Genomic DNA, 11910 nt, shown 5'->3' with positions numbered 1-11910 from the left:
GGTGATGATGACAATGATGATGACGACAATGATGGTGATGACGACAATGATGATGACGACAGTGACGGTGATTATGACAATGATGATGACGACAATGATGGTGATGACGACAATGATGGTGACGATGACAATGATGATGACGACAGTGATGGTGACGATGACAATGATGATGATGACAATGATGGTGACGATGACAGTGATGATGACGACAATGATGGTGATGACGACAGTGATGGTGACGATGACAATGATGATGACGACAATGATGGATAATGATGACTGTGATGATGATGATGACTACTGCCCTCAGGAAAATGACGGCAATCTGGCGACACAAGTGTCACGTGCGACGTCTGCACGTCACGCTGGAAGAGACGGAGCCAGAGAGGGAGCTGGCGCTGTTGAGACGTGAGTTCTGACCTTCACCTTCACTAGTTTTGATGACCCTTGACCCCTTGAGTTCCTGGGGATGGAAAATTCCGTCCAGGTCATTGTACATGTTTTCACAATTAAAAAAAAAAAAAAAAGTTAAATTCATGTGAAAATGCAATCATTGGGTAGTGTGTTTATTTTCCTTCCAGAAAAGTATACATCAATATATATATATATGTGTGTGTGTGTGTCTGTGTCTGTGTCTGTGTCTGTGTGTCTCTGTGTGTATCATATGTATCTTTATATCTGTGTATATATCTCTGTAGCTATCTCTCTGTCTATATATAGTCAGCCAAAACCATAAAAAGAAAACATGAAGAAAAACCTTGGAAGGAAATATATATATAGTCTGTGCGCATGTGAGTGATTTTGTGTTTGTGTGTGTGTGTGTGTGTGTGTGTGTGTTTAAGTGTATATGTGGGTGTATGTAAACTGTGCTCTTGCACATGTGTGAATAGAATAGAATAGAATAAAGTGTGTGGTGGTGTGTGTGTGTGTGTGTGTGTGTATGCATACACACATCATATAGGCATTATACTATGCTTCCAAGAATGGCATGCTTGGTCACACACACACACACACGTCTGCACACACAAACGGTTTCATGCTCGCGTGCATGCACACAGAGACACACACAGAATGCACATGAACATGCACACACACACAGACATGTGCATAGATGTGTGCTCACACAGGCACTTACATTTGTTAAGCACTCACATGTGTGTTTGTGCACACGTGGACTGCCAGCATTGGGACAGAGACATTCGTACAGGGGTGTGTGGCCATGCATGTAAGGTAGGTGGGAGCGGAGGCAGTTTGGAATAAAGTAGTGTGGTAGAAATACCACAGATGTGGTGTAGATGATGGAGCAGCTCCCCCACCCCCACCCCCACCCCCCAAATAAATCTGTGTCTCTATATGTCCCCGTATATGTAAAGCGCTTAGAGCTTGGTCTCTGACCGAGGATAGGCGCTATAGAAGTATCCACATCAATCAGTCAGTATCTGTAAAATGGTCTCTCTGTGTATCTGTAAAAATCCTCAGCCTGTGTTTTTTTTTCTGCCCCTCCTTTTCTGCTACATTGTGACGTCTACAGACCATTAAGAGATAAATATATTTATAAACATAAGCAGTTTAGCAGAGATCGTCATGCAGAACTGGCACAATTGTTAAACGAAGATGTGAACATAACGAGATGTTGCGATGTACATGTACATATACATATGTGGAGTGATGGCCTAGAGGTAACGCGTCCGCCTAGGAAGTGAGAGAATCTGACCGCACTGGTTCGAATCACGGCTCAGCCGCCGATATTTTCTCCCCCTCCACTAGAGCTTGAGTGGTGGTCTGGACGCTAGTCATTCGGATGAGACGATAAACCGAGGTCCCGTGTGCAGCATGCACTAAGCGCATGTAAAAAAACCCACGGCAACAAAAGGGTTGTTCCTGGCAAAATTCTGTAGAAAAATCCACTTCAATAGGAAAAACAAATAAAACTGCACGCATGAAAAAATACAAACAAATGGGTGGCGCTGTAGTGTAGCGACGCACTCTCCCTGGGGAGAGCAGCCCGAATTTCACACAGAGAAATCTGTTATGATAAAAAAGAAATACAAATACAAACACATATACATTCTATGCGTTCAAGAGACGGGAAGACCTTGAAGCAGGGTTTTAAGTTTGGAAAAAAATAACCCTTATTTTCATTTCAACAAACGTGTTGTGTTTAAACTTCTGGTGTTTTTTTCATATATTTACTCATTATCTTTCTTTTTGCGATCATGTGTGTGCATGTTGCACCTCAAATGTTTTACAGGCCCGGAGGTCTAACATTAGAACAGAATAGAATAGAATATGTCTTTATTACCAAGTGGACCGGGGTCACAAGGAATATTGGGGGTGGGGGCTTGGGGAGGGGGGGGGGGGGGGGGGGGGGCGGGGGGTTAATACAGAACAAGGTACGAACATAAATCGAAAATCATACACAAACACAGATACAGTAGAAATTATGATACATACTAAGTGCCTATCAATATAAAAACTTGTGCATACTCACACATGCACGCACTGCACACACACACACACATGCACGCACACACACACACACACACACACACACGTTTGAACAGAAATTGTTTGAGTCTTGAGTGTCTTGCGTCTTGTCTTTCCGTCCCACCAGGGACGTTTGGCCAGTGGCTGACGGCCAAGGGTCGGGCGGACCAGGAGAACGGGGAGGTGGAGGCGTCGCGACGAATCCTCCAGCGATGCTCCCTCCAGCGGCGCTTCCAGGAATGGCGTCTGGCGGCGCAGCGTGCACTGACCATTCGCCCCCTGGTGCTGAGGCGTCAGAGACTGCTGGTCACCTGGTGGGTGGGGGGGTTTGGTGTGTGGGGAGTGGGGGTGGGAGTGGGGGGTGTCTCACCATCCGCCCCCTGGTGCTGAGGCGTCAGAGACTGCTGGTCACCTGGTGGGTGGGTGGGTGGGTGGGGGGATTGGTGTGTGTGGGGGGAGGGAAGAGGGTGTGTGGGAGGAGTGGGGGGTGTCTGACCGTCCGCCCCCTGGTGCTGAGGCGTCAGAGACTGCTGGTCACCTGGTGGGTGGGGGGGGGGGGTGGTGTGTGTGGGGGGAGGGAAGAGGGTGTGTGGGAGGAGTGGGGGGTGTCGGACCGTCCGCCCCCTGGTGCTGAGGCGTCAGAGACTGCTGGTCACCTGGTGGGTGGGGGGGGGGGGGGTGTGTGTGGGGGAAGGGAAGAGGGTGTGTGGGAGGAGTGGGGGGTGTCGGACCGTCCGCCCCCTGGTGCTGAGGCGTCAGAGACTGCTGGTCACCTGGTGGGTGGGGGGGGGGGGGTGGTGTGTGTGGGGGGAGGGAAGAGGGTGTGTGGGAGGAGTGGGGGGTGTCGGACCGTCCGCCCCCTGGTGCTGAGGCGTCAGAGACTGCTGGTCACCTGGTGGGTGGGGGGGGGGGGGGTGGTGTGTGTGGGGGGAGGGAAGAGGGTGTGTGGGAGGAGTGGGGGGTGTCGGACCGTCCGCCCCCTGGTGCTGAGGCGTCAGAGACTGCTGGTCACCTGGTGGGTGGGGGGGGGGGGGTGGTGTGTGTGGGGGGAGGGAAGAGGGTGTGTGGGAGGAGTGGGGGGTGTCGGACCGTCCGCCCCATGGTGTTGAGGTGTCAGAGACTGCTGGTCACCTGGTGGGTGGGGGGGAGGGTTTGGTGTGTGGGGAGTGGGCGGAGGGGGCTGGGGGGGGGGGGTGTCTCACCATCCGCCCCCTGGTGCTGAGGCGTCAGAGACTGCTGGTCACCTGGTGGGTGGGTGGGGGGGTGAGAGGGTTTGGTGTGTGGGAGGAGTGGGGGGTTGTCTGACCATCCGCCCCCTGGTGTTGAGGCGTCAGCGACTGCTGGTCACCTGGTGGGTGAGGGGGTGGGGGTGGAAGTGTTTGGTGTGTGTGTGTGTGTGTGTGTGAATGTGGTGTATGGCTGCACTGTGTGCCCTGACCATCAGCCCTCAGGTTGCGGAGTGTATGTGCAGCTCTCTGAAACGCCGTAAGAGTGACCATATTCATCCCCTTCTGAAACAACTTCACTGGTTGCCGATGCAGTCGAAGATTGAATATAAACTCTCCACATATTGCTTTCAGGCTTTCTCTGGTTCTTCACTAAACTATCTTGCTGATCTCCTCACTGGTTACATTCCAACAAGACAACTACATTCATCATCAGACAGTCACATTCTCCAACTTACCTCTGTTAAACTAAGTCCTTTCACTGCCTCTGTCCAGTGGAATTCCTTGCCATATTAATTAAGATAGTCCCAGTCCATTTCAACCTTCAAAACCAACCTCAAGGCTCGTCCGTTTAAAGCTGTCTTTAATTGATCTCCTGATGATTGCTATAGCGTGGGTGGGTGCTCATTTCTGTTTTCTGCGGATGTTGTTGAGGTGTTGTGTGGAAGGGGTGGGGGTGGGGGGGGGAGTGGGACTGATTTTTTAATTCTTAATTTGTCTTCATGTTTTGGGGTTGTTGTTTTTTTAAAGGTGTTGTCGTTAGGTTTTGCTTGTTTGGCATTTTAATGTACACGATTGGTTTTGAATGTTTTAGCTAGATATTGAGTTAGGTATATGTACTTAGATATTTGGATTTAAAAAAAAAGTATTTTCTTACTGGGTCGGGGAAGGTTAAAGTGGCAGAAAGAGAAGACTGGGCCCCTGTCTTCCAGTGCCGAACCCTAGACACAGTGGATGTGAATTGAGTGCCGGCGTGATGGCCATAATAGGGCTATGGAACCCTAAACCTTTAAACCTAAACCACATTGGATATACTGAGTATTGTGTATCTCAGGTGTTTCGACGCCCTTGACACAGTGGATGTGAATTCAGTGCCAGGATGGCTGTGATAGAGCTAATTGGGATTCTAAAACTTTAAACCTTAACCACAGTGGATTATACTGTATTGTGTACCCCAGGTGTTTCGACACGTGGCCGAGACCTAGACACAGTGGATGAGAATTCAGTGCCAGGATGGCTGTGATAGGGCTAATTGGGACCCGAAAACTTAAAACCTTAACCACAGTGGATTATACTGTAGTGTGTACCCCAGGTGTTTCGACACCTGGCAGAGACCTAGACACAGTGGGTGTGAATTCAGTGCCAGGATGGCAGTAACAGGGTTATGGGACATTAACTGATTCTACTCCAGGTGTAATCGTACCATGATTACTTCCCCTGTGGACCAGGTACGAGTATTCTCGTTCCAACACACTATTTCAATTTTGTTCATTCTTGCTTGGTACAGTCGGCATTCTAAACTGAACCATTTACAAATTCCAGAAGCATGAAAACGAAGCTTTGTTTGACCGATTAAATCGACGGGCGCAATAGCCGAGTGGTTAAAGCGTTGGACTTTCAATCTGAGGGTCCCGGGTTCAAATCACGGTGACGGCGTTTGATGGGTGAAGGGTGGAGATTTTTTACGATCTCCCAGGTCAACATATGTGCAGACCTGCTAGTGCCTGAACCCCCTTCGTGTGTATATGCAAGCAGAAGATCAAATACGCACGTTAAAGATCCTGTAATCCATGTCAGCGTTCGGTGGGTTATGGAAACAAGAACATACCCAGCATGCACACCCCCGAAAACAGAGTATGGCTGCCTACATGGTGGGGTAAAAACGGTCATACACGTAAAAGCCCACTCGTGTGCATATGAGCGAATGTGGGAGTTGAAGCCCACGAACGCAGAAGAAGAAGAAGAAGAAGAAGACAGATCAACAATTCTGCATCGATTTTTGGCCGTTTTAGTGAAGCACCCTGTTTATTCTGCAGTGGTCTCTCGTAGTGCTGGTCCAGGGATAGTGGGCATGTAGCTGTGGGCAGGAATGAGTTAAACCTCTAATAATGATAATAATGGATACTTATATAGCACACTATCCAGAAATCTGCTCTAGGTGCTTTACAAAAACGCTTTGTTAACATAAAACATTACATCTATGTTACATACACACACCAAAATATGACCACACACACACACACACGCACACACACACACACACACTGTGTACATACATTTTAACAATACATGTGTATCTAACAGCTACCCTAACACATAGGCAGTCACAAACTTACATAAACGCACGTGCACACAATACACATTCATATACATGCATGTAGTCATGTACACATACATATGTATACATACATAGTCAAGCACAGCTAACGCAAAGGAAGTGGACCTGCCACAACTGAACTTACTGCTGAGGGAAAAGGTGAGTTTTGAGACGAGATTTAAAAGATGTGAGGGAATCAGAATGACGGAGGTTATCAGGGAGCTTGTTCCACGTCTTTGGCGATTGAAAGAAAAAAAACGATCTGTGTCCATAGGTCTTACTTCTGACGTGAGGTATCCTGAGAAGTCGAGTATCAGAGGAAGAACCCTAACCTTACTGTGTTGTGTACCTCCAGGTGTTTCGACGCCTGGCATCAGTTCATCAAGGGGCGGATGGAGCGGCACACCCGTGAGAAGATCTTCCAGAAGAATCGGCTGTCTCGGGCGTTCACCCGATGGAAGTGAGTCCTGCATTGAATTGAGCTGAATTGAGCTGAGTAGATTTTATTTTCTGAGGGTAATAGAGTAAGAAAGACAATGCTTTTTTTTTTTTTTTTTTTTTTTTTTTCATCCAGCCCTTGAAGGAAAAGCCCTTGAGAGAGAGAGGGACATGGGGTTGGGATGGGTGGAGGGGGGTGGGGGGGGGGTATGGGGTTAAGGGTGGTGGGGGGCACGATGGACTATCATGCAAATACAAATGACCAATCTAGTTGGACATGACTGACAATAATGCAAATACAAATGACAAATGTAGTTGGACATGACATACTGTCATGCAAATACAAATGACAAATCTTGTTGGACATGACGGACTATCATGCAAATACAAATGACCAATCTAGTTGGACATGACTGACTGTCATTCAAATACAAATGACAAATTACCATTTCAAACCATCGTCCGCCTAGGAAGCGAGAGAATCTGAGCGCGCTGGTTCGAATCACGGCTCAGCCGCCAATATTTTCTCCCCCTCCACTAGACCTTGAGTGGTGGTTTGGACGCTAGTCATTCGGATGAGACGATAAACTGAGGTCCCGTGTGCAGCATGCACTTAGCGCACGTAAAAGAACCCACGGCAACAAAAGGGTTGTTCCTGGCAAAATTCTGTAGAAAAATCCACTGCGATAGGAAAAACAAATAAAACTGCACGCAGGAAAAAATACAAAAAAAAAAAAAAGGGTGGCGCTGTAGTGTAGCGACGCGCTCTCCCTGGGGAGAGCAGCCTGAATTTCACACAGAGAAATCTGTTGTGATAAAGAGAAATACAAATACAAAAACAAATACCCCCCCACTCTCTCTCCGTGGCTGTGCAGGCGACAGTACCACTGCCAGCAGGTGTCTCGGCTGGCCCAGCAGGGCTTCACACAGCGTCTGGCGCTGTGCCTTCTGCACCACTGGTGCGCCATCCTGCACCGCAAGCACCGGGCTCGGCTCTGCCACACTGCCAACCTCCTCCGTCGCAGCTTCCGTCTGTGGCACCGCCGCACCGGCCACCAGCTGAGGGAGAAGGCGGAGAGGCTGGAGGAGGAGGTGGGTTGAGAAGTTCTGTCCCTTGGGTTCAGTTTGTATTTTTTCTGTTCAGTTGCTCAATGTATCCGTCTATGTTATCTGTCTGTCTGTCTGTCTGTGTCTGTCTGTATCTATCTATCTATCTATCTGTCTGTATCCATCTGTCTGTCTATCTATCTATGTGTCTGTATGTCTGTCTGTATCTATTTGTCTGTCTGTCTGTCTATCTATCTATCTATCTATCTATCTATCTGTCTGTCTGTCTGTCTGTCTCTATCTATCTATCTATCTATTTATCTAGTATCTATCTATCTGTCTGTCTCTATCTATATCTATCTGTCTGTCTATGTCTATCTATCTATCTGTCTGTCTGTCTGTCTGTCTCTCTCTCTCTCTCTCTCTCTCTCTCTCTCTCTCTCTCCCTATCTATATATCTATATCTATATATTGAGGTTCTGAGGTTGAGGTGTGATATTCATAATGACATGAAGTGATGATCATAATGGCCATGATGGCCACAGAATCTTCCTCTGCGTTCTTGTACAGCCACTCCTCTCGCATTGAGTCGTAAGTGCATGTGAACTTTAATGCACATGACTGTTTTTATCCTGCCGTGTAGGCATCCATACTCTGTTTTCATGGGTGTGCATGCTGTGGGTATGTTTGTGATTCCGTGACGGACTGAATGCTGATATGGATCATGCGATCTTGAACGTGTGCGTTTGATCTTTGGCATGCGAGCACACACAAAAAGGGGGTTTTAAAAGTGCAGGTGTAATCCCTGTGTGTGTCTGTGTCTGTGTTTGTGTGTCTGTTTATCTGTGCAAGTATATGTCTGTACATGTGTCTTTCTGTTTGCGCTTGCCTGTGCGTGTTTGTGTGTGTGTGTGTGTGTGTTTGTGAGTGTGTGTTTGCCTTACATGACAAAAGCAACGAATGCAATAGAAAGTTTAAAAAAAAAAAAAAAAAAAAAAGAGAAAAAGCAACAACAGACATCGGTGGCTTAATCACTTCATCATTCCTTTCCCACGCCCACCCCCTGAAAACAAAGTATGGCTGCCTGTTTGGAATAGGGGTAAAAACGATTATACATACCCTCTTGTGTATACAAGTGAACATGGGAGTCCTACCCTAGGAAGAAGAAGAAGAAAATGAAGAAGAATGAGGAGAGAAGAAGAAGAATGTGGAGTGATGGCCTAGAGGTAACGTGTCTGCCTAGGAAGCGAGAGAATCTGAGTGTGTTTGTTCGAATCACGGCTCAGCCGCTGATATTTTCCCCCCCTCCACTAGACCTTGAGTGGTGGTCTGGACGCTAGTCATTTGGATGAGATGATAAACCGAGGTCCCATGTGCAGCATGCACTTAGCTCACGTAAAAGAACCCACGGCAACAAAAGGGTTGTTCCTGGAACAATTCTGTAGAAAAATCCACTTTGATAGGAAAAACAAATAAAACTGCACGCAGGAAAAAAAAATATAAAATTTTTTTCTAAAAGGGTGGCGCTGTAGTGTAGCGACGCGCTCTCCCTTGGGAGAGACAGCCTGAATTTCACACAGAGAAATCTGTTGTGATAAAAAGAAATACAAATACAGATACAAATACAAGAAAATGAAGAAGAATGAGAAGGAGGAGAGGCAGAAGAAGAAGAAGAAGATGATGCTGCCGCTGATGATGATGATCACGTTTCTTTTCTTGCTTGTCCACCCCCTCCCCACCCTCCCACACACACCACACACCCTCCCTCCCACCCTCCCCTCCTTCCTGCCACCCACCAGGAGCTGAGTCAGACCCTGAAGCGGCGCTACCTGGGCCAGTGGTGGTCTGGGGTTCGGGCCCAGGTGGCGGGCGAGGAGGAGGCCGTGGCCAGCCTGCAGCAGCGCCACCACCACAACCACATCCTCTCTGCCTTCTCCGCCTGGAGACGATCGCTGCACGCCCATGTGATTTCCAGGTGTGTGTGGTGGTGGTGGTGGTGGTGGTGGTTGTTTGTGGTTGTGGTCCTTGTTGTTGTTGTCTGTAGTGGTGGTGATTATGGTGGTTGTTCTTTATAGTGGTTTTTGTTGTTGTTGTTTGTGGTTGTTGTTGTTCTTTATAGTGGTTGTTGTTGTTGTTGTTGTTGTTGTTCTTTATAGTGGTTGTTGTTGTTGTTTGTGGTTGTTGTTGTTCTTTATAGTGGTTGTTGTTGTTGTTGTTGTTCTTTATAGTGGTGGTTGTTGTTGTTGTCTGTGGTTGTTGTTGTTGTTCTTTATAGTGGTTGTTGTTGTTGTTTGTGGTTGTTGTTGTTCTTTATAGTGGTGGTTGTTGTTGTTGTCTGTGGTTGTTGTTGTTGTTCTTTATAGTGGTGGTTGTTGTTGTTGTCTGTGGTTGTTGTTGTTGTTCTTTATAGTGGTTGTTGTTGTTGTTGTCTGTGGTTGTTGTTGTTCTTTATAGTGGTGGTTGTTGTTGTTGTCTGTGGTTGTTGTTGTTGTTCTTTATAGTGGTTGTTGTTGTTGTCTGTGGCAGTTGTACCTGTGAGTGAGTGAGATATACGGACTTACATGCATTCACACACCTGTGCACATAGTTGTCTAGCTACCTCCAACGATGCAGTGATATACAGACATATGCACACACACACACACACACACACACACACACACACACATGCCGTGACCAGTCTACACCACCACAACCACATTCGCTCTGCCTTGTCTGTCTGGAGACGTTCACTGCACGCCCATGTGATTTCCAGGTGTGTGTGTGTGTGTGTTGGTGGTTGTGGTGGTGGTGGTGGTTGTACTTGGTGGTGGTGGTGGTGGTCGTCATTGTGTTTTCATCAGCATTCTTTGTCACCACACATCAGTTTCTCTTATTGAGATAATAAAGGTATTCTGTATTCATAATTTCCTGACCAACACTGCAAGTGTCTGTATCTCTCCACGCCTGGTTGACGCCGGGATATCATAATGGAAGAAAACGTAGAGTACAGCTTTGTCATGCAGTCCCAAACCAAACTGGACCCCCCTCACTATGGCAGCATCGTCACCATCATCATCATCATCATCATCATCGTCATTGTCATTCTGGCCACCTAACATCGATGGAGCTCCATGGACTGTCAGCACTCGTACTGTGACAGACAAACTCGGGGGTGTGGCTGTGTATGGGGGGGATGGGGGGGGGGGGGGGGGGGGCTTGGAATGAGTAATACCACTGAAACGGAGCAGATGATGGGGCAGAAAAAAAGGAAAAAAAAAACACCCCAAAAACGAGTGACCAGGTGGTCACATCAAACATACACATTTTGTTCTTGCATAGTTATAGTGCCTCCAGAGAGAGAGCGAGAGAGAGCCTGGTTTTCTCTTTCAGACACTGTAATTGTGTGCGGGGTCATTGTGTGTGTGTTTATGTTTTTTTCTTCTTTCGTGTTGCATGATATTGAAAATGATGGATAATGCCAATGGGAAGATCTGTTATAAGGAAATTGAAAAAAAAAAAGGAAATGAAAATAAAGAAGAGAGAGGAAAAAAAAAGATAACAGAAAGAAAGTAGAAAAATGATGACGGAAGAAAAAGAAGGGAAAAAGAAGGGGAAAAAAAAGAGAGAAAGAAAAAAAAAGGAAAGAAAGAAAAACAAAAAACCCCCCCTCCCCCCCCCCCGAAAATCTTCCATGGATGCTGAGACAGCCCTGCACATTTGCAGAACTTGAACGCATCCTCTGATTTCTCTCTGAAAAAAAAAAAAAAAAAAAAAAAAAATCTTAATAAGATGACACAGTATTCTGTGTTGTGTGTTCAGAGCGTACCAGCGCACCATGACCCAACGGCTGCTGTTAGCGGTTCTGCAGGAATGGCGGGAGGCATCGTCGCAGTCGCTGCAAGATGCTGTGCAGCGCTTTGCACAGCAGATTGGACTGCAAGTGGGGGAGGAGGAGGAGGAGCAGAAGAAGGGGGCGAGACTGGTGGATGAGGATGGGGAGAGTGAAGAGAGTAACCTTCTTGGTGAGTTGTGTGACTGTGTTCGTGTGTGTGTGTGTGTGGGGGGGGGGGGGGGGGGTGTATGTGTGTGTGTGTAGTGTGTGTGTGTGTGTGTTTGTCTCTGGTGATGTGGGGGTGTGAGATGTGTATTTTGGGGAAGGTGTGGGGGAGTGGTTAGTGGTGGGTAGATGTGTGTGTGGGTAGTGTGTGTGTGTGTGTGTGTGTGTGTGTGTGTGTGAAAATGTTTGCTATGTGTGTGTGTGTGTGTGTGTGAAAATGTTTGCTGTGTGTGTGTGTGTGTGTGTGTGTGTGTGTGAAAATGTTTGCTTTGTGTGTGTGTGTGTGTGTGTGTGTATGTGTGTGTAAAAATGTTTGCTGTGTGTGTGTGTGTGTGTGTGTGTGTGTGTGTGTGTGT

General features: G+C 47.3%; 1 protein-coding gene across 1 annotated transcript in view; it reads left to right on the top strand.

The window, feature by feature from the left end:
* The window catches only part of LOC143302115 (uncharacterized), a 69582-nt gene that overhangs the window by 27868 nt on the left and 29804 nt on the right, over nucleotides 1–11910 (top strand). Inside the window, exons 12-17 of the mRNA XM_076616654.1 lie at nucleotides 311–408; nucleotides 2615–2801; nucleotides 6386–6490; nucleotides 7344–7560; nucleotides 9315–9490; nucleotides 11317–11519. Of these exons, the coding sequence (XP_076472769.1) occupies nucleotides 311–408; nucleotides 2615–2801; nucleotides 6386–6490; nucleotides 7344–7560; nucleotides 9315–9490; nucleotides 11317–11519 (986 nt within the window). The remainder of the gene's footprint in view (nucleotides 1–310; nucleotides 409–2614; nucleotides 2802–6385; nucleotides 6491–7343; nucleotides 7561–9314; nucleotides 9491–11316; nucleotides 11520–11910) is intronic.

The sequence above is a fragment of the Babylonia areolata genome, chromosome 28 (assembly GCF_041734735.1).
Source record: "Babylonia areolata isolate BAREFJ2019XMU chromosome 28, ASM4173473v1, whole genome shotgun sequence".
Lineage (NCBI taxonomy): Eukaryota > Metazoa > Mollusca > Gastropoda > Neogastropoda > Buccinidae > Babylonia > Babylonia areolata.
Note: the sequence above shows the minus strand (reverse complement) of the source record. Positions and strands in the feature narration are given on the sequence as shown.